Raw genomic sequence first — 23,509 nt, forward strand, 5'->3', positions numbered from 1 at the left:
GTACATGCAACAGACAATACCTGCCGTGTCATATTTCACCCGTAACACCACAGAAATTATTATTATTATTTATATTTTTACAAACCTTTATATATATATGCGCGCGCGCGCACACACACACACACACACACACACACACACACACACACACACACTCACCGGCCATATCTCTGCAACTGCACGTTAACGCAAATTTCTAATCAGGCATCATATGGCGGCAACTCAGTGCATTTAGGCCTGTAGACATGGCCAGACGATCTGCTGCAGATCAAACCAGGCATCAGAATGGGGAAGAAAGGTGATTTAAGTGAGTTTGAATGTGGCATGGTTGGTGGTGCCAAACGGGCTGGGCTGAGTATTTTAGAAACTGCTGATATACTAGGATTTTCATGCACAGTCTCTAGTGTTTACAGAGGATGTGGCAAAAAAGAGAAAATATCCATTAAACAGTAGTTCTTTGGACAAAAAATTATACTAAATGTTTAGGGAGGGTAATCAACTTTTAACCAACTTTTGTATGATACAGTAGATAATTGATGTTTGCATCTTTGAATGGATTACTATTTTACTTAGTTTAGTTTGGTAGTAAACTGACTCTACTATACTAATAAGGTTATCAGCAAACAAAGATTCTATGTCTTGGTGGTGCCTCGACCCATGATGGACTTCTTCGTGTTTCTCTCAGGTTTCAAAAGCATTATATAGCACTTTGGTCCAAACAATGCCACCAAAATGCCAAAACTAGATGCTAAAATGGCAAATATCTCCACTACATCTGCATATTTGCCTGGAGAGCTGATATATGCTGGGATGAAGGCTATCCAAACAGCACAGAAGATCAACATGCTGAAAGTGATTAACTTTGCTTCATTGAAGTTATCTGGAAGATTCCTTGCCATGAATGCTAGAACGAAGCTGAGGAGTGCCAGTAAACCAATATAACCTAACAACACTGCAAAACCAACTGTTGACCCAACATCACACTCATAGACTATCTTATCACTGTGGTATTGAGTGTTTTTATAAGGAGTTGGTGAGGCAGACATGAGCCAGGTTGTGCAGATCATTGCCTGGATGAAAGTAAGAAACAGAACTGTTCCTCTCTGCTGCATGGCACCAAACCACTTCAGAATGTCTGCAGCCCCAGGCTTGGAGGCCCTGAACACAGCCAACACCACCATAGTCTTTACCAGGATACACGAGACACACAGCACAAAGCTGATCCCAAATGCTGCATGCCTCAGCTGACAAGTCCAGAGCCTGGGACGGCCGATGAACAGAAGTGAACACAAAAAACATAGTTTGAGTGATAACAAGAGAAGAAAACTGAGTTCTGAGTTGTTGGCGCGTACCATGGGTGTGCTTTGATGATAGATGAAGATTCCCAGGGCAATGGCACAGATAAGAGTGCCTAACAAGGAGATGGTTGTCAAGGAGATACCTAGGGCCTCGTGGTAGGAGAGGAACTCCATGCTCTTAGGGACACATTGGTCACGCTGGGGACTGGACCAGAAGTCCTCTGGACAACTGGAGCACTCTGTAGAGTCTAATAAAAAGGTCAAGTTTAAAGGGACAGACAAGTACAGTATCATTCTAACATTCTAAAGATACTCTGCTGTACATAGCTACATGATGTAAACCTACCAGTCTTATTGCTGATCTCTCCCTCAGAACAAGCAATGCAGTCAAAGCAGCAGACAGGTTCCCCTTTCCTTATGGCCACACGGGTTCCAGGGAGACAGCTCTCACTGCACACTGACCGAGGAGGCTGCAGAGGAAATGGACTATGATCAAACTCAGTCTAAATTACATTCACATCATGAGCTCAACATTAGTATACGTTAGAAAACAGTGACCTTTTTGGTTTCAAAGCTCCAGATGATTCTGTCTCCATCAAGGATGAGTTCTTCACCTGCAGACGCTGACTTCTTGAACACACCAACTTCGAGAACCTGTGTGCTTCCATCAGGGAGCCACACCCAGTTCACAACATCATAGATTGGTAAAGGATCACCATTCTCATCAAATGATACATGATCGCCAAATTCCACAGTGAAGTTGATCTTTTGCAGGTAATGCACAAGCTAGAGCAAAATTATGGAGAGCAAAAGACGTTTACCTACTACTGTACAAAGCCTGTCAATGTAATCAGTTGACAGGGACTTTTGTTGTATTAACTACTATAAATTGGTATATTTATTATATTGATTCCAATTCAGATTCTTTCAGAATTTGATTTCTTGTTTTCCCGTTTTTTATCCAAAACGGTAAAATGCAGTTCAAACATTTAGAAAACAAAAATATATTTTAAGCCAACGCTGAAACGTGTTGCCCTTATACAACACAATTCCCCTGTTACATCAATACAATTGTAAAAAAAAAGAAAAACATTTTTTTTAAAGGAGGTTAAAACAAAATAAACGTTTTTTATTTGTTAAAATGTTAAAGCTCTACTGTATATTGTGATAGTAATCATTGTCATAGAGTGTGTTTTTTTTCCAGTAACGACGGTCCCCGTCTATGTGTGAGTTCAGGTTCAGGGCAGGCATAATGTTTTTCTGAGGTTAAGGTTATGTGTAGGCATAGTATTTGTGAGGTTAAGGTAATGTTCCAAACAACATTCTGTTGCAAGTTTCAACTTAGCTCATTGCAATGGTTTTGTCATGTCGTGTATCATTGTCCTGAACTAGGTATTTAGTGTGCCACACATCAGCCGGTGCTAGCTACCGTATGTGGTACAAAGGACCACAATGGAAATAAGCCCACAAGTAATTTTTTATGCTTTTGATAACTATACAAATATGTGTTCATGTATGCATTTTTGTCAATCAATCACACATCAGCCAGTATGTTGGCATAGCCTCCAGTAGAGCCAACAGGTAGTTGCAATTCTCGTTCTCATTAGTTATAAATGGTAAAAGGATTACTGAGAAAACTGAAGAGTGACTCTTTGTGTTGATGTGTAGTACTACTGACAGTGCCTCATAGATAGCTATATATGTCCTTGTAGTTATGTAGCCTCACCTTTGTTTAATAATGTGCGCGTCTAGGAACAGTCAAATGCTACCCAGCACCCAGTGTTTTGGATTCGTCTCCTACTTGGAACTGCATTTCGGTATGATATCCTAATAACTACACCCTTGCAGTATTGACAACACAATTCACAGACATTTACAATAACATTCACCTTCTGGCCATTAGAAAAGCAGGGCATTATGTTTTTTTCAGCATGAAAGAAATGGCCTTCCGTGTCCCAAAGTGCATCCCCCTTAAAGGACAACTTTGTTTTTTTACAACCAATGTTTATGTTTTAGATTGTAATTAAAGTAAATAAAAGATGAGTGTTAAAAATTTCAAATTTACTGCTTTCTATAGTTTTAGCAATTTTCACAATCTTTTTTACAGTGTTTTCACAGTGGGCGGGGGCATTCTGTCCGGTGGCTAAATATGTATTTTTTTAACACATTAACCCGGCGTTTTCTTTATTATTATTTACAGTAGCTCTTCTAGCCCCCAATAACTCACATCTGGCCATCTCAGACAGCCGGACCTTTTTTATTGTGTAAAAAAGGCATATTTAGCCACCGGACAGAATGCCCCCGCCCACTGTAAAAAATATCGCAAAAAATGCTAAAACTATAGAAAGCAGTAAATGAAAAAAAAATTACACTCATCATTTATTTACTTTAATTACAAGCTAAAATATAAACCTTGGTTGTAAAAAACCAAAGTTGTCCTTTAACATAATAAGTACCCCATCTCTGTAACAGTGTTACTGCTTAAATACTGATGAACATGTACCGCGAGTCAATTCATATTACTACACACTCTAAGAAAATGTATACATTTTTTTCATTCGACTATAGGTGTTTCTTTTCTTTCTTTCATTTTACCAATGTCTTTTTTTATGTATTCATTATTATTGTAAATTATAATCGATAAACTGGGTAAACTGTGAATTAATATCACACCTGCCATGGCTTTAATGTCTGAAAGGTGGCACAGCTGTGCCCAGTGAAAGGCCCTCTTCCTGGCACACACTGCAACATGTCATGGAGGGCATGGGCCAGAGCATACACTGCCTTGTACACATTATATTCAGGCCTGAGGTCAGACACATCCAGTAGTGTAGTTTCTGCTGTTCCTAGGTCCTCTTGTCCAGTACACACCCCTCCACCAGCATCCACCCACTCGGACAGAAGGGGTGCAAATTTACACTGAAATATGTGCTCCCATAACTTCCTCACCTGAAGAAACACAATGAAGACTTAAGGTCCGTAGACACAGGGTGCGTAAGGACCAAATTAAGCAAAAATGTGTATTCACACTTCAGTGTGAATGTACACTTGTGTGTGAATGTACTCATGAAACTTTGAAAAAAATTAAATAATAATAATACGTTTTGGGTGAAATAATCGCAGGGAAATTAGATGTCAGTTTGAAATTGATTAAATACAAAAAAGGGGGGTAAACAAACAAATAAACACCCACTAAGGTATTTTCATGGCTGCTGTCAGGATCATTGTCAGGATGTATTTTGGACAAGAAGTCCTTGAGACCTGGTATCTCTCCACGATGGATGGCAATACCCAGGGTGCCTCCTAGTGACGGGGTGAAGTGAGGATTCTGGAGTCCGATGTAAGCTGTCCAAGGCTCAACTGTTATCCACTGCAGACCTGTTAGATTCTGCTTTACCACCTGTTGATTATGTTGTTTAAAGACAAAAGAGCACAGCAATAATCCACTGTCTGTATTTCATATCAAGACAAATAATATAATTATAGCAACATGATAATTCTTTATAGCAGTGATAGGTATCAATGGTGTGATTATTGTCTCCGCCAGGCCGAAAGGCATGGCGAGAGAGTATGTTTTACCCCCTGTCCGTCCGTCCGTCCGTCCGTCCGCCCGTGTGTGTGTCATTCTGTCTTGTCTGTGTACAGCTAATCTCTGGCACCGTTGGCTTGATCGCAGCGAAACTGTGCACACATAGTCCCTGGATGCCAAAGCCGAACCTCTGCTCCAAATTTTTCACATGGGCCTTTTATAGCGCCACCAGGAGGCCGATTTGTGCAAAACACATTTTTGAACAGTACTCCTACAAATTTTGGCCAAAAATCCCCCAAATCGGTACACAGTATCTCTATAGTCATTAAAAGAAACGGCTCATTTCAGATTTTTCATATTCCATCCTGATTGGCAAAAATTGTCTTTCAAAGTTTGCAGGAGTACTCTGTTTCGAACAAAATGCCTCAAATCATGAACACAGCATGCAATTTCCGTGAAAATTTGCACACACATTCCCATTAGGCCGAGGAAGAAATGCCATTTGAAAATGTTCAAATCAGCCTCATGGTGGCGCTGTAACAGGCCGATTCGTGTTTTTACCTATAACTGCACCGATCAGTGTAAAACTTTGTATGCACACTCTCTAGAGGCCAAGGACAAACCTTTGCCCTGCATTTTTCACATTTGCCTTTTATAGCGCCACCAGGAGGCAGACTTATGTAAAACACATGTTTTGATATTAAGCCTTCATATTTGATCCAGCGTCCGATTACGGTGAAACTTTGAACGCACATTCACACTATGTTGAGGAACAAATGCCACCCTTTTAAAATTGGCCTGTTATAGCGCCACCAGCAGGTCAAATTTAGCAAAACACATTTTTAGAACAAAATGCCTCAAATCATGCATGCAGTGTCCGATTGCCGTGCAAGGCCTAGGAATAAATGGCATCCTTTTCACATTGGCCTATAATATCGCCACCAGGAGGCCATAATAACCTACCTGACCTGGCGGAGACTTGTGCTCCGAGGAGCACTTTTTCTAGTTTGTTTGTTTTTTTGTGCAGAGAAGTATTGAGATAAAAAGGCAAAAAGAGAAAGTGTCTAAATTGCAGTGCAACGAAAAACAAAACACTTCCACTTAAATTTCAACCTATTTTTCAATATAATTATTTTTCCAATAATTAATGACAATTTCAGATTCCATATTACATGTAACAAATCGCTAACCTCCTTCATGAGATTAACCAAATAGCTCCCGTATACATATAGAATGACCACACGAGCTGTGGATGTCTTCATCACAGTGACAATCCTCTGAAGTTCCGACTCCTCGTGGCCCCAGGGCAGAACCTCCAAATAAGCCAGACAACCCAAACCAGACTGGGCCAGGTCTGTCTGGAAGATTCGGGCAGCATCGCGGCCATAGTCGTTATCAATAAACAGAAATCCTACCCAAGTCCACTCAAATCGCCTCATAATCTGGAGAAAAGCTCGCACCTGAATGGATAAAGAATGGAGAGAAATGTGCTTAGGTTGGATTATTCATATACTGGTGAATCCATGAATGTCCTACACAGATTACACAATGAAAAGGTTTAATAATTATCTTTTGATGCTGTCCACAAAGACCTTCAGCTCTAGTTGTAATATTCAGACACAAATGAGAGGTGACTATAGTGTTTTAATGTGTGTGTGTGTGTGTGTGTGTGTGTGTGTGTGTGTGTGTGTGTGTGTGTGTGTGTGTGTGTGTGCGTGCGTGCGTGCGTGCGTGCGTGCGTGCGCGCGCGTGCGTGCGTGCGTGCGTGCGTGCGTGCGTGAATGTGAAGAAGGCCATTGCTGAAAAATGGGTAGTAAAGTAAAAAAATAAAATTAAAAGGTGCTACAGTATGCATGATGAATTACACTCACTAAAGGAGGTTTTTGTCAAGTGTGTGGAACATGCCCTACTTGATACCAACAGATGTTTTGTGTGTAAAGTTCACCTGGACAGCAAGACTCGGGATTGTTCTAAAGAAGGAAGGAAACTGAGTCCGGTCACTCAGACAGGAGCAGGTGGAATAGTAACTTACCTGAAAAAAGACACAAAACATCTTTTATTTCTTTTTCCTGTAGGCTACTAAATGCAAAATTGTGTTTACAATTTCCCCCTACAAGCAGAGCATGTGAATGGAGAGGAGTGGGGAGAAATCCCTCTCTGCCCTCACGAGGCTACGTTGCACTCAGAGATTCCCTGCCACACAAAATCATCACTCAAAAAAATAAAAATGCATTTTTCCATTTCAATCTATGATTACCTGAAAACGTAAAGGAATCAACAATCTGGCTTTGCAAATTACAGAAAGATTTGAATGACAAAAAATCACTATGTTATAATGCATGTAACATTCTGATTATGATTATTGTTACACCCCTCCCCGATTATAAAAACAAAATACATAGCCTGACTAAGGGCTGTAGGATTCAGGTCTGGGGAAAGAATCAAAGCCCTAAAGTATGCATTGTGCTATGACCTTATAAAATCCTACACCCTACATTCAATTTCTGCCCTCTCCACTACGCTCAAATGCTCTGCCTGCAAGTAAATATGGTCGATGTCAAGAGTATACAGAATACATTATTTATACTTTTATAAATTGTAATTAATTTTAATTAAACATGTACAGATGTGCCACTTCAAAACTTCACATGTCCTGCCATCGCCAAGACAGTACATTTTCAGGGGATTCCCAGGGCAATAAGAGGGACAAAGAAGGGCATTTAAAATGCTGAATTATTTTGATGATCACTGCTTTTATGATACTAATTAATTTGAGCAACTGGTCAAATCACCTTTCGCCTCATAATGAGTCTGACACCTTCTTCAACACACATTCTTTTGTTCGCATGTATATGGATGTCTGTTGAAGGGAAAAACGGGGGTGTGTAGTGACAACTTCTTTTCAGGGGCAAAACAGTGCATTTTAAGGGCAGAAAAGGGAGGAAAAAAATGCATTTTCAGGGCACTTTCAGGGAAAGAACAGTAACGTGTGAAGTTTTGAAGTGGCACATCTGTATACAACAGGTGATAGTAAAACTGAGTTTGGGTAGGAAACTTACCAGAGGCACCCTGTACAAACCTAATATTCTAGAGATAGCAATAGCATGTGTTGAGGAATCAGGACCCACAATTCCTAGCACTGGAGGAGACCCAACACAGCTCTCATTTAATTGAATCTGCTCCTCTCTCCCACTGACCAATGACATTGCTGCACGGAATCCAACTCCAAGCGAGATACAGGTGTCATAGAGACTATATCCCAGAGTCACATTGGGTAGTATACTGGGGTTTCTGTTGATCTCAGTAATTGCAAACGCCATGGTCTGGGCCAGCTTGAACCCTTCAATGTTAAAACTAACACAGAAAATGACACTGTAACCATGAATATTTGTCTTTGTATAAATATACAACATCAAGCAATCCTGTGGCAATATCACTACAAGTTCCCTGTTCTCTTGTGTGTTATTATACACGTGATACTCACCCATAGCACGTGGGGTCCTGTGGCTTGGAGGTGAAAGACAGCTCAGGGAAGACAGGGTACAGGGTGATATAAAACAAGCCGCCCAGAACAAAGTCACCAGCCTTGTAAATTCTGTTGAGATTAAACTGTGCCTGTAACTCACATGAAGAGGAAGGTGAGGAAGACAAAGCACAGAATGAAGAAAACAATATCAAGGTCAAGTACAGGTATGAAAGCAGGTGTGTGTCTAGAGAAGCCCTCATGACTGTCCCTCTCTGTCTACCTTCTTATCCAAACCCTTTTTTCAGTTGATACATTTTATACCCAGTGCTATGCCATCCCCTGTGCCAACTTATGTTGTTTTACATAATCTTTCACAAGACCCATTTGGGCACAGGCAGAAGTGGGGGCAGGGCTAAACACGCATCCACAATCCTGTTACACCAAATTCTATGAACTGTCAATGTGCTCAGTTGCTAGATTATTGACTCCCGGCCTGGCGAGAGAGTATGTTTTGCTCCCTGTCCGCCCGCCCGTCCGTCCTTCCGTGTGTCCGTCCGTCCGTCCGTCCTTCTGTCTGCGAGCAGCTAATCTCCGCCACCGTTGGCCAGGTCGCTGTGAAACTGCGCACACACACTCCCTGGATGCCACAGCAGAACCTCTGCCCTGCATTTTTTAGATCAGCGTGTCATAGCGCCACCATGAGGCAGACTTTTGCAAAACACATTTTTTGCTATTACTCCTACAGATTTGGTCCAAAAAGCACGCAAATCGGTACACAGTATCTCTATAGCCATGTGATCAACACGGATCTGTATGATTTTCCATATTCCATCCTGCTTGGCTAAAATTGGCTTCCAAAGTATGCAGGATTGGTTCATTTGGAACAAAATGCCTCAAATCATGCACGCAGCATGCGATTTCCGTGAAATTTTCCACAGAGATTCCCACTTGGCCCAGGAAGAATGCCACTTGAAAACGTTAACATCAGCCTCATGGTGGCGCTATAACAGGCCAATTCCGTTTGTAGCTATAACAGCACCCATCTGCGTCAAACTTTGCACGCACACTCCCTAGAGACCAAGGAAAACCTTTTGCCCTGCATTTGTCACATATGCCTTTTAGAGCGCCACCAGGAGGCTGAGTTTTGTAAAACACATTTTTTGCTTTTACTCCTTCAGATTCTGTCCAAAAATCACGCAAATCGGTACACAGTATCTCTATAGTCATGTGATCAAGATGGATGTGTCCGATATTTCATATTCCATCCTACTTGGCTAACATTGGCTTCCAAAATTTGCAGGATGGGTCCCTTTTGAACAAAATTCCTCAAATCATGAACGCAGCGTGCGATTTCCGTGAAATTTTGCACGCACATTCCCACTAGGCCGAGGAAGAAATGCCACCCTTTTCACATTGGCCTGTTATAGCGCCACCAGCAGGTATAATTTAGCAAACCACTTTTTTGGAACAAAATGCCTCAAATCATGAATGCAGTGTCCGATTGTCGTGCAAGGCCTAAGAAGAAATGGCACCCTTTTCACATTGGCCTATTATAGCGCCACCAGGAGGCCACAATAATACCTGACCTGGCGGAGACTTGTGCTCCGAGGAGCACTTTTTCTAGTTGTATACATGTTTTAATTATTTCTATGCAATGCTTGAATTTTGTTTATTTATTCTAAGCATTTATTGTATTGCATATTTATTGTGTATTTAATTGCACTGATACCTATTGTGACCCAGTGCTGGGAATTTCTCCTTGCTAAAATATTAAAACAAAACATACTTTATACAGTACACTATCTCACCACGGCTATGTTGGCCACTATTCGTACACTGTAGGTCATAAAATGTATGATGGATTTTAGTAAATAATTAATAATAAATAGAAGAAAGGAATGTGTCTATGGTAAAGAAAGACCGCCATGCACTTTCCCCAATGCACAAGGAGGCGGAACTAATCCTAAATTAAAATTGCCTAGCGGGTGGTCGGTCGGTCGGTGGGCAGGCGGACTGGCGGTGGCCGTCACAAACGTAACATGCAGTGTGGCAAGGCACAAACACTGGTGAGGGGTCTGCCATCAGAATAGCCATGCCATGGGCCACAGGCGCAACATTGCTCCGCCGCCTCTGTGTTCCTAGAGACCCCTTAACAGACGACGTCACACTGATAAGAACCAGTATGCGTGCAACCAGTATGCGTGCAATGAAACCCATTCTATCAGGTCTCGCTAGGACGCGCCTCACTAGCGCTCCAGTAATAACTCCAGTTCCCAGTTGGAGGGTGGACGGCCAATGGGACGGGCTGTAATTTGCTGATGCCCCGCCCCCTCTGTGTTCCTATTGGCTGGGGTTTAAACATCCATAACTCCAGTTCCCAACATGCTAAAGGCTTCAAACTTGGTTGGTGGACTTACAGGACGGGCTGTAATTGCTGAAGCCCAGCCCCTTCTGCGTTCCTATTGGCTGTGGTTTAAACAGCCATACAGTGTAACTCCAGTTCCCAGCATGCTATAGGCTCCAAACGTGGTGGGTGGTCTCTCCGACTTCCAATTCATCAGAAACAAAGACTTCCGGCTTTTACTTCCTACTTTCGGTTTGTTGGGTTGCATTGAAACTTCACCGACACACTCTCTGAAGGGTGCAACTCGGAAGTGGATCTGTTCACTTCCGGTTTTACCAGGAAGTGGTCATAGAGATCCGAAACTCTGCCTTTCCTACCCCCATTTTTGAGTACAAGGCATCCAACGGTCAAGACCTGAAGTTGATTTGACCACTGGAAGTGGGTGAAATTGCAATTTATCCTCCACCCTGATAACTTTTTTGCCCCTAACGCAAGGTGGCGCACAGGTATGACAGCGGACCTGGGTGCTGCAAGTGCAGCAGTTTCAACATTTCAAGTGGCCACAACTTAACAATAAAAAGACCAATTGTGAAGAAATACTGTAGCACAAACAGCAACATCAATAATTAGAAATGTACATTTCAGAGAACTTTTTTATTGTGCCCTGCAGCTCACTAACTCTCTCTTGTTTTTATTTTGTCCCAGGGGCCTTGGGCCATGAGGTGCCCTCTCACCTTCTCCCTATTTTCACTTAACAAGGAGTAAATGTTAGTTACTTTCCATTTCATTACTTTAGATACTTTTAGTTACTGTAGTTACTCTTAGTTTCTTTAGTGACATTAGTTGCTAAATATTCATGCAAATATTCTTTCATGTAAATTATATCTGCTACACCAGGAACAGCATTTGTGCAAACAAGTTAATGTAGCAGGACTCAAGAATCAAATAGGTTTGATTTATTGAATTACTTTCAGCCAACATGCAGAAGGTTAAAAAGACAATCGAGGATAATTATACACAGAAAAGTCATCAACTTATTTCCACTGTGGTCCCATTACACAAATCGACAGATACAGTACTGACAAACATTAATAACACAAAATACACCTATTTATAAAACATTGATTTACATCAGATACAAAAAATGGAATACTAAATTCAATCTTTATCATAACAATAGTCTAAGATAAATTATTTAGGAGCTCAAAACATGCTACTGCTACCCTCGCAAGTAGTCATGATTGAATACCTTTAAAGTGCTAATAATTCCTAATGCAGAAATCTGCAAACCCTGAAAACACTGTCCTCCGGATCTGGAATATATGACGCTAATGTGCCATCAATTTCATTTCCTAAAGCAGCTTTCACACCTACATTTCCTTTTAATCAACCTGAGCAAACAGCATTAAAGTAGTTTATTAAACTTTTCCTGGTTCTGGACACTTTAGCCGACCGTGTCAGGATCTGTGTCCTTGTGTTTTATTTAGTGTTCATTGTTGTTCTGTGGTGTACTTAGGTTTTATTTTACTGTTGTGGTACTGTTGTGCTTCTTTTATTTTGAACTAACGTTTTTATTGTTTCCTGTTTTCCTTGTTCCTGTTACCTGCCTTGCCTTGTTACCTTGTGATTAGTTTAATTCTCCACCTGTGTCATGTTAGTCCCTTAACCAATCATGTCTCAATTGTCCATCGAGTTCACCAGTGTCCTGTTAGTCGCTGTCTATCTAAACCCTGTGTTTGATGAATAATTTGCTAGATTGAATGTTTTTGTATAGCCATTGTGTTACTCTGTGTTCCTAGAGTTTTATTCTTTCTGGACTTGGGTTCTTTGTTTGTTCCGCACATTTAGTTTTTGGGTACCAGGGTTGACTAATTGACAAACTGTGTTCTGGATGTTGTACGTTAAAATCCTGTTTCCATGCACTTTCTGAGTCATTCTCCTTTTGGGTCCAAATCTAACAGACTGTGACAGACCGCCCAAGGTTCTCCAATTATAGAGACAGTGACAACAATACAACAATGGCACATTTGCTGTTTTATTTCCCAGCCACACCATGCACAGACACAAACAAAAGATTAATCAAATAATTACAGGCTTGATTATAAGCTCAGAAACTCAATATATAGCAGACAAAGGAAATGCAAGTAAATACAGATCAACATCAAATATATAATTGTCAAGAAGAGTGAGGACTAAAAGTCCTGAGTGAGGGCTTTTTATAGAGGCCTGATCAAACTGCTATTGACAATAACACCTGAAGCACACCTGTCTGCTGGCAATCAAGCAAACAAAATTATTTGTGCTATTGAGTTACAAAGGCCACGTCCATGGGTCATATTAATCACCTATAATGCCAACAACAACCCAAAAGTACCAAGTACCTCCAAAAAGTGCCTACAACCACCCAGAAATACCCCCAAACTATACCAACTTACCCCAGAATACCAATAAAGTACACAGAACATGCCCAAACAGTTACCCAAAACAACCTCACAACTGCCCAAAACATGCCAGTACAGAAACAATCCCAAACTACCCAAAGTACCGCAAAATACCGTAATGTATCCAAAACTACCCAGAAACATGCAAGTGTATTACCAAAAACAACCCAAAATTCCCCCCCCCAAAAACAAAACAAGCCTGTGCAGTTGCCCAAAACTACCCCAAAATACCCACAAAGTACCCAAAATATGTCTAGCATATAATATATATCAATATATAAATATATACTGTATATAATATACACACACACACACACACACACACACACACACACACACACACACACACACACACACACACACACACACACAGCCACTTTTAGTCACTCCTTGCAATTGCACGTTAACGCACATTTGTAATCAGACAATCATATGGCAGCAACTCAGTGCATATAGGCTTGTAGACATGGCCAGTCAATCTGCTGCAGATCAAACCAGGCATCAGAATGGGGAAGAAAGGTGATTTAAGTGAGTTTGAACGTGGCATGGTTGGTGGTGCCAAACGGGGTGGTCTGAGTATTTTAGAAATTGCTACTGGGATTTTCAAGCACATGCAGTTATCTCTAGGGTTTACAGAGGATGTGGCGACAAAAGAGATAATATCAATTAGATAGCAGTTTTCCAAAAATGGCTTGCCAGAGGTCAGATGAGAACGCCAGGGGTAGGGCAGCAGAACAGGAAACTGAGGCGAGAATTCGCACAAGCTCACCAAAATTGGTCAATAATTGGTCAATGGAGGATTGGAAAAACGTTGCCTGGTCTGATGCATTCTCTGTAAACCCTAGACACACCAAGCAGCTTTAACTCATTGAAAATAGGCCTTCAAAATGATCGTTAGACAATATTAGCTGAATGTTATATTTATCCATTTTAAACCTACATATAATAATATATGTAGTATATAATAATATTAATATTAATAATATGAATAGGCTATGAATATAATTTGCCTCTTTGTACTCTGAAACACAGATAATGAATAAGTGAACATTTTATGTAGATCAAAAATTGCCGAAATTAGTCTTTCAGGGAACTTTCTTTGATAGATAATTTATGTTTGCATCTCTGAATGGATTACCACCGATAGTTTAGTCTCATAGTGAACTTAATCTACTACTAACATGGTTCTAAGCAAACAAAGATACCAATACACTTGTTTGATGTTATATTGTTATACAATACAGAGATAAACTGTGTTTATTACATTTCTGTTCTATGTCTTGGTGGCACCTCGACCCATGATGGACTTCCTAGTATTTCTCTCAGGTCTCAAAAGGATGATATAACACTTTGGTCCAAACAGTGCCACCAAAATGCCAAAACTAGACGCTAAGATAGCAAATATCTCCACTGCATCAGCGTATTTGCCTGGAGAGCTGATATACGCTGGGATGAAGGCTATCCACACGGCACAGAAGATCAACATGCTGAAAGTGATTAACTTAGCTTCATTGAAGTTGTCTGGAAGATTCCTTGCCATGAATGCTAGGAGGAAGCTGAGGAGTGCCAGTAAACCAATATAACCTAACAACACTCCGAATCCAACTGTTGATCCTATTGCACACTCATAGACTATCTTATCACTATGGTATTGTGTGTTTTTATGAGGAGTTGGTGAGGCAGAAACAAGCCAGGCTGTGCAGATCATTGCCTGGATGAAAGTAAGAACCAGAACTGTTCCTCTCTGCTGCATGGCACCGAACCACTTCATAATGTCTGCACCTCCAGGCTTGGAGCCTTTGAAGACAGCCAACACCACCATAGTCTTTACCAGGATACACGAGATACACAATACAAAGCTGATACCAAATGCTGCATGCCTCAGCTGACAAGTCCAGACCCTGGGACGGCCGATGAACAGAAGTGAACACAAAAAACATAGTTTGAGTGACAACAAGAGAAGAAAACTGAGTTCTGAGTTGTTGGCGCGCACCATAGGTGTACTTTGATGATAAATGAAGATTCCCAGGGCAATGGCACAGATAAGTGTGCCTAACAATGAGATGGTTGTCAAGGAGATACCCAGGGCCTCATGGTACGAGAGGAACTCCATGCTCTTAGGGACACACTTGTCACGCTGGGGATTGGACCAGAAGTCCTCTGGACAACTGGTGCACTCTGTAGAGTCTAACAAAGGGAGCAAGATTAAAATGACATGTACAGACAATTGCAGTATTGTGCTAAAAAAAATAACCTACTGTACATAGCTGCATGATTTAAACCTACCAGTGTCATTGCTGATCTCTCCCTCAGAACAAGCAATGCAGTCAAAGCAGCAGACAGGTTCTCCTTTCCTTCTGGCCACACGGGTTCCAGGGGAACAGCTCTCACTGCACACTGACCGAGGAGGCTACAGAGGAAATGGACTTACGATCAAACTCAGTCTTAACAAAATTGCAGTCACATCATGAGCTTAACATTAGTTATATGAGAAAGTTGTGACCTTTTTGGATTCAAAATTCCAGATGATTCTGTCTCCATCAAGGATGAGTTCTTCACCTGCAGAAGCTGACTTCTTGAACACACCTACTTCGAGAACCTCTGTGCTTCCATCAGGGAGCCACACCCAGTTTACGACATCATAGATTGGTAAAGGATCACCATTCTCATCAAATGATACTTGATCGCCAAATGCCATAGTGAAGTTGATCTTCTCCAGGTAATGCACAAGCTAGAGCAAAATTATGAAGAGCAAGAGACTAGTGACAGCCTGTCAATGTAACCAATTGACATGGACGAATTGGTATAGTTATGATTATAGTGATTACATTTCCAATTCTGTTTCAGAATGGATGGATGGATCTGTTTCCCCATTTATGTTCCAAAATGGTAAAAAAAAAAAAAAGAAAAAAAAAGAGAGAGAGAAAGGTGTAATGTTCAGCTAACAAAATATATTTTAAGCGTTAACTTAAGTAAATACTACAGTAATTACTGGTATTAGTACAGCCTGTGGTGTAGCTCCTATAGTGCCAATCCTGAAACTTGCTTTCCTTAAACAGGTGTTTAAATTAACACAAAACAACAGAGTTGTCCTGTTACGTACATCGGCCTAAAAATGTATGTTTACTAAAGAGCTAGAGAGACATGTTACTGAACAAATACTATCAAAATATAGACAAATGTAACACTTATTTAAAAATGAATAACTTACTGCACCTGTAATGAATACAACCTCTAATACATTTATTACATGACAACAAAACAGAAAGCAGTAGCAGTTGAACCATTTGAGGATACCATTTCGAGCTTCTTCTGTAGGTTTTATTCATGGGAAACCTACTGAACCACAGTTTGATCAACGCAATCATATATGCACACATACTAGAAGCACCACAGTAATTTTGTTCAGGGTGGGGGCAATTATTTTAGCACATAGTACACTAGTGACTGGACCTTTCAACACCATGTATAGTGGTTAGAATAATGAGTGGACATGCCGTCGATCTGATACTGTTTGTTGTGTGGCATTCTCTCAAGCCTAGGCAAACTGGTTTTGGAACGCCACAGGGGAAAAAATGCAGCGGTCTGTATCACTCTGACTCAGGTCAGCCGATGCCAACTGATGACGGATGATTGAGTTGAATTGCAAGCAGCAAGCAGCAACGCATGCATTACGAATCACACAAACACTTATCTGTCCATCACTGTATTTTCACACATGCGCACGCACACACACACACACACACACACACACACACACACACACACACACACACACACACACACACACACACACACACACACACACACACACACACACACACACACACACACACACACACACACACACACACACACTGCTTTGAACACTGGTTACTGCTTCAAACACTGATGTATTGCCATGCAATTCATTTTACTACACATTACTAGAAAAACATTGATTTTTTTTTTTACCAATGTCATCTTATATTGTTCTAAATTGTATTCCAACTAGAAAACAGGAAAAGCGCAAATTCATGCCACACCTGCCATGGCTTTATTGTCTGCAAATTGGCACAGCTGTGCCCAATGTAAGGCCCTCTTCCTGGCACACACTGCAACATGTCATGGAGGGCATGGGCCAGAGCATACACAGCCTTGTATATATTATACTCTGGCCTGAGGTCAGACACATCCAGAAGTGTAGTTTCTGATGTTCCCAGGTCCTCTTGTCCAGTACACACCCTTCCACCAGCATCCACCCACTCTGACAGAAGGGGCGCAAATTTACACTGAAATGTGTGCTCCCAAAACTGCCTCACCTGAAGAAACACATGAAGTCCTTACACACCGGGTGAGTAAGGACCAAAATATGTGAAAAAGTGTAAATTCACACTTCTGTGTGAATGTACTCATGAAATTATAAATTTGGAAAATAATAATACTAAAAATAATTATTAATATTATTACAATTACTATTATTATTAGTATTCATGTTATTATTGCTATTGTTATTAGTAGTAGTAGTATACACATTACAGTTTCATGTCAGTTTGAAATTGCAGCTTAAATACTAAATTAAGCAAAAGACTCACTAAAGTATTTTCATGACTGTTTTCAGGATCATTGTCAGGATGTATTTTTAACATGAACTCCTTGAGACCTGGTATCTCTCCACGACGGATGGCAATACCCAGGGTGCCTCCTAGTGACGGGGTGAAGTGAGGATTCTGGAGTCCGACGTAAGATGTCCAAGGCTCATTTGTTATCCACTGCAGACCTGTTGCATTCTGCTTTACCACCTGTCGATTGTGTTTGAAAGGAAGTGTAAAGGCAAATGGGCACAGCTCCACTGTGCTATACTGTAATTCATATATAAGACAATAATATAATTATAACAATATAATTAGTTATATTGTGTGTAATTACAATTTTACAAATGTTTCTGTGTGTTACAAATTTAACATTAGTTGTTGTTTGAGTATTGAGTTTTGACATTAAAAACAAAACAAAAAAAAGGTATAAACAAAAATACTATACTATAAATACTATTGCTGAGCATTTAGATTGATTAGAAATTGACTAAATTGCATAGCAATAAAAACTCTACGTCTTCAATTATCAATAATAATTTCAGATTCACTATGAATCCCTAAATTAACATGAAACAAAACCCTAACCTCCTTCATGAGATTAACCAAATAGCTCCCATATACAAATAGAATGACCACACGAGCTGTGGATGTCTTCATCACAGAGACAATCCTCTGAAGTTCCGACTCCTCGTGGCCCCAGGGCAGAACCTCCAAATAAGCCAGACAACCCAAACCCGACTGGGCCAGGTCTGTCTGGAAGATTCGGGCGGCATCGTGGCCATAATCGTTGTTAATAAACAGCAATCCTACCCAAGTCCACTCAAATCGCCTCATAATCTGGAGAAAAGCTCGCACCTGAATGGATAAAGAATGGAGGGATATGTACTTAGGCTACACTATTCACATACAGTACTGGTGAATCCATGAATGTCCTACACAGATTACACAATGAAAAGGTTTAATAATTGTCTTTTGATGCTGTCAACAAAGACCTTCGGCTCTAGCTGTAATACTCAGACACAAATGAGAGGTGATGATAGTGTTTTATTGTGTGTTTTAATTTGTCTGTATGAATGTGAAGCATGGAATTGCTGAAAAAGAGCACTTGTGCCCGGTGTAAATAAAAGTAAAAGACAAAAAAAAGACCCAAAAAAAAGTGATATGCATGATCAATTACACTTCCTATGGACATTTTTGTCAAATGTGTGCAACATGCCCTACTTGATACCAACAGATGTTTTGTATGTAAAGTTCACCTGGACAGCAAGACTCGGGATTGTTCTAAAGAAGGAAGGAAACTGAGTCCGGTCACTCAGACAGGAGCAGGTGGAATAGTAACTTACCTGAAAAAGGTAAACATGATTGTTTGTCCTGTACTAAATGCTACATTGTGTCTATACATTTTCCCTACAAGCAGAGCATGTGAATGGAGAGGAGTGGGGAGACATTCCTCTCTACCCTCACGAGGCTACGCTGCGCTCCACTGAAAATGCTCTGCCTGCAAGTAAATATGTGATGGTGTAAGTGGGAACTTACCAGGGGCACCCTGTATAAACCTAATATTCTAGAGATAGCGATAGCATTTGTTGAGGAATCGGGACCCACAATTCCGAGCGCTGGAGGTGATCCAACACAGCTCTCAGCTATTTGAAACTGCTCCTCTCTCCCACTGATCAATGACATTGCTGCACGGAATCCAACTCCAAGAGAGTAACAAGTGTCATAGAGACTATATCCCAGAGTCACATTGGGTAGTAGGCTGGGGTTGCTGTTGATCTCAGTGATTGCAAAAGCCATGGTCTGGGCCCACCTGAAACCTTCAATGTTAAAACTAACACACATAACGCCACTGTAACCATGAACATTTGTCTATGTAGAAATATGCACAACATTAACTAATCCTATGGTACTCTCTATCAAAACAAGTTCCCTGTTCTCTTGCTTGCTGTTGTATGTGTGATACTCACCCATAGCAAGTGGGGTCCTGTGGCTTGGAGGTGAAAGACAGCTCAGGGTAGACAGGAAACAGGTTGACAACAAACAGGCCACCCAGAATAAAGTCGCCAGCCTTGTAAATTCTGTTAATATCAAACTGTGCCTGTAACTCACATGAAGAGGAAGAAGGTGAGGAAGACAAAGGAGAGAATGACGAGAACAATATCAAGTACAAGTACAGGTATGAAAGCATGTGTGTGTCTAGAGAAGCCCTCATGACTGTCCTCCTCTGTTTAACCCCTTCCCCCAAATCATTTGTCCAGTTGCTACATTTTATGCACAGCGCTATGTCATCCCCTGTGTCACTTTATGTCACAACACGCGTCTGGGCAGAGTCAGAAGTAGGGGCAGGGCTTAACATACATTAGCACTGCTTTCATATCAAAATAATCGTCTTTAAAGTCTTAAGTGTATATGTCAATGACCTCACCAGGGCTACAATGGCAACTATTCACCCCCTGTAGGCCATGGACTGCATTATGGATTTTAGGAAATAATTTATTTAGATATACAGTATATGTGCATGCAAACACGCAGCTTTTTACATGTTAAAAACAAGAGCTGTGTTCTCTCCGGCAGGCCTGGTTGTCTACCCAGGGCTGTGTCAGTTGTGGGGTGCAGCCGTCAGGACGGAAGGAAGGAAGCTTCCGGGGAATAGACCCCTTAACAGACAACGTCACACTGAGAAGAACCAGTACAGTATGCGTGTGCAGGCCGGCACCAAATGAAACCCATTCTGTCATGTCTCGCTAGGACGCGCCTCACTAGCCAACACTCGCCTATATATTCTCTGATGCGTGCTGATGCGTCAGATACATGCAAACTCGGACATAACACCCGTCACAACTAAAATGTAAACTTGTAGCGTTATTAAACATAACTACAAGTGACACCACCGACAAAAAATCTCACATATTAATAGGCTACCGTGTCCCGACTGTCCATTACGGAGACACGCAAGCAGCATGCCATGGCGATGCATTCATGCCATAAAGAGGCACGTTACGTGATCCAGCAGCAAATAGGTAATTAACAATGTATGGTCTACCTTTCTTTGGTGTGAATTGAGGAGTGAATTGAGCATTTCGTATCCCCCAAGAATACCCATTGAATTGTGCAGGCATACTTGTGTTATGAAGAGCCTTATGAGCTCCAATTCATTGTTCATTGTCTCCGCCAGGCCGAAAGGCATGGCGCGAGAGTATGTTTTACCCCCTGTCCGTCCGTGTGTCCGTGTGTCCGTGTGTCCGTGTGTCCGTCCGTCATTCGATCTGTCTGTGTACAGCTAATCTCCGGCACCGTTGGCTTGCTCGCAGCCAAACTGTGCACACACAGTCCCTGGATACCAGAGCAGAACCTCTGCCCCAAATTTTTCACAGGGGCCTGTTATAGCGCCACCAGGAGGCCGATTTGTGCAAAACACATTTTTTGACAGTACTCCTACAGATTTTGTCCAAAAATCCCACAAATCGGTACACAGTATCTCTACAGTCATTAAACGAAACGGGTCTTTCAGATTTCTCATATTCCATCCTGATTGGCTAAAAATGTCTTCCAAAGTTTGCAGGAGTGCTCCGTTTTGAACAAAATGCCTCAAATCATGAACACAGCATGCACTTTCCGAGAACTTTTGCAAGCACATTCCCATTAGGCTGAGGAAGAACTACCATTTGAACATTTTTAAATCAGCCTCATGGTGGCGCTATAACAGGCCGATTTGTGTTTTTACCTATAATTGCACCGATCTGCGTAAAACTTTGTATGCACACTCCCTATAGGTCAAGGAAAAACCTTTGCCCTGCATTTTTCACATCTGCCTTGTATAGCGCCACCAGGAGGCCGACTTGTGTAAAACACATTTTTTTATACTACTCCTTCCAATTGTATCCAAATTTCACGCAAATCGGTACACATGATCTCTATAGTCATGTGATCACGACGGATGTGTTTGATTTTTCATACTCCATACTGATTGGCTAAGATTGACATCTAAAGTTTGCATTATTGGCTTGTTTTGAACAAAATTCTGCAAATCATGAACGCACCGTCCAATTGCGCTCAAACTTTGCACGCACATTCACACTATGTTGAGGAACAAATGCCACCCTTTTAACATTGGCCTGTTATAGCGCCACCAACAGGTCTAATTCAGCAAAACACATGTTTTTGACAAAATGCCTCAAATCATGAATGCAGTCAGTGTCCGATTGTCGTGCAAGGCCTAAGAAGAAATGGCACCCTTTTCACGTTGGCCTATTATAGCGCCACCAGGAGGCCACAGTAGCCTACCTGACCTGGCGGAGACCTGTGCTCCGAGGAGCACTTTTTCTAGTTTTGCATTGCGAGCACTGTGCGTCACATCCACTAACACACAGGCTACTCCCAAATCGCGTAGAGACTAGACAAGAGTTATTAGCGTAATGCAGACTCATTCAATGAAAGTGGAAAGTTTTATCCCCATGTCTCCTAGGGTAGTTATTTCTCCCCGTGTCTCCTAGGGTAGTTAATACCCTCACAAAAACATGTAGTAATCCTGGTCACTATACTGCCTCCCCCTGGTCAGCCGGGGCACCTGATGAAGGGGAAGGGAACTGGTTGGAATAATGTGTTCCTTCCATACGCTACGTCCTACCAGGGAAACTCTCCCCTGTCAGGTGACAAGAAGGTCAGTTGGCTCTCATGCATTGAAGGAGGCATAAGCTCGGCCCTGGCCTCCCTTGGCTGGTGGGGGGAGTGTAGTGCCCAGGATCACTTAGCAAATTGGCACCGGGTGAAAAAAGGGCTACAAAATCGAACTTAAAATACATGAAAAATGGCCCGAGCCCGGCCCTAATCAACAAGTCAGGTTAAGGCCTGTTGGGGCCCGTTGGGCATTCAGATCTCTAGTCTAGACCCCTGGGGGACTCCTGTCAACTAAGGATTTAGAGTTTAAGTGGTTAACTATAGGCAAGGGATAATGTGATTGTTTAGAAATAAACCGTGGGGGGGTTAGTTATCAATAATGACCTGTTGATTATTCTGCTTATTACACGGCTACTTTATAATACATTAATTAATACATTGACCCAAAAGTAACAACAGAACAAAGGATTTAATTTCCGCTGATAAGATTCGACTTTTTACAGGGGCCAGTTACAAATTGCAGATACCTGTATAGACCTGTGCTCTTTTAGGTCGGTTTTGAAGGAGGATAAGGAGTCACACTTTTGGTTGGACTGTTGGCAGGCATTCCACATTTTGGTGGCATAGCAGTAGAATGAATGTAACGCCTTGTTTGGGCCGAATCTGGGTTGAACGAGATTGGTGGAGCTCCCTCTGGTGTTGTGCTTGTGTGCGTCTTTAACGTTACTGAAGTAGTTTGACAGGTGTCTCTGTAGTGTTGCATATCTTGAAGACCAGGCCCATTTCAAGTTGCTGCACTCTGTCTTCTACCCTGAGCCGTCCCACCCTAGCATAATGAGCCGGGGCTAGTTGAGTTATAGGGGTGAGGCCTACCAGCTCCTACACGCCGGGCGACCCTAAACTGAGGCATCAAGATCCGCCAGGTCCAGAGGAAACAAGAGAGGTGTCCACTTCAATCCCGGGAATTTGTGTTGGGTTAGTGGGTTACTGGGGACAGTAGAACATCTCAGGTGGTCTTTGTGTTGGGCACTTGGGTTACATGGGAAAGTAGAACATCTCAGCTGGACCTTGTGTTGGTTGAGTGGGCAGCTGGAGACAGTAGAACATGTCAGGTGGCGGCTATAGCGTCCCGGGCTGTTAGTGGCGGAGGGGGGACTGCCTTGGTATGTTGTGTCTGTTATGTATATTGTGCTTATTATTTTGTCAGTATGTGCAAGGGAAGGCTTGTATTGGGGGTAAT

At 41.7% G+C, this 23,509-nt stretch overlaps 2 protein-coding genes across 2 annotated transcripts; both read right to left on the minus strand.

The window, feature by feature from the left end:
• Window positions 1-632: 632 nt before the first annotated feature.
• Window positions 633-11,020, minus strand: LOC311037983 (extracellular calcium-sensing receptor-like; the record flags this gene model as incomplete). The annotated part of the gene is made up of 8 exons (XM_084047278.1): window positions 633-1,546; window positions 1,645-1,768; window positions 1,857-2,084; window positions 4,083-4,247; window positions 6,054-6,287; window positions 8,025-8,181; window positions 8,312-8,442; window positions 11,015-11,020. The coding sequence occupies 8 exons, from the start codon at window positions 11,018-11,020 to the stop codon at window positions 633-635; spliced, it is 1,959 nt and encodes a 652-aa protein (XP_083903404.1).
• Window positions 11,021-14,351: 3,331 nt separating this feature from the next.
• LOC311037984 (extracellular calcium-sensing receptor-like) lies at window positions 14,352-22,883 on the minus strand (the record flags this gene model as incomplete). The annotated part of the gene is made up of 10 exons (XM_084047279.1): window positions 14,352-15,265; window positions 15,365-15,488; window positions 15,582-15,809; window positions 17,188-17,324; window positions 17,670-17,787; window positions 18,286-18,507; window positions 18,909-18,995; window positions 19,189-19,483; window positions 19,620-19,750; window positions 22,797-22,883. 10 exons carry the CDS (start codon window positions 22,881-22,883, stop codon window positions 14,352-14,354), a joined length of 2,343 nt encoding a protein of 780 aa, XP_083903405.1.
• Window positions 22,884-23,509: the final 626 nt, after the last annotated feature.

The sequence above is a fragment of the Gymnoscopelus microlampas genome, assembly GCF_963454915.1.
Source record: "Gymnoscopelus microlampas genome assembly, chromosome: 21".
Taxonomy (NCBI): domain Eukaryota; kingdom Metazoa; phylum Chordata; class Actinopteri; order Myctophiformes; family Myctophidae; genus Gymnoscopelus; species Gymnoscopelus microlampas.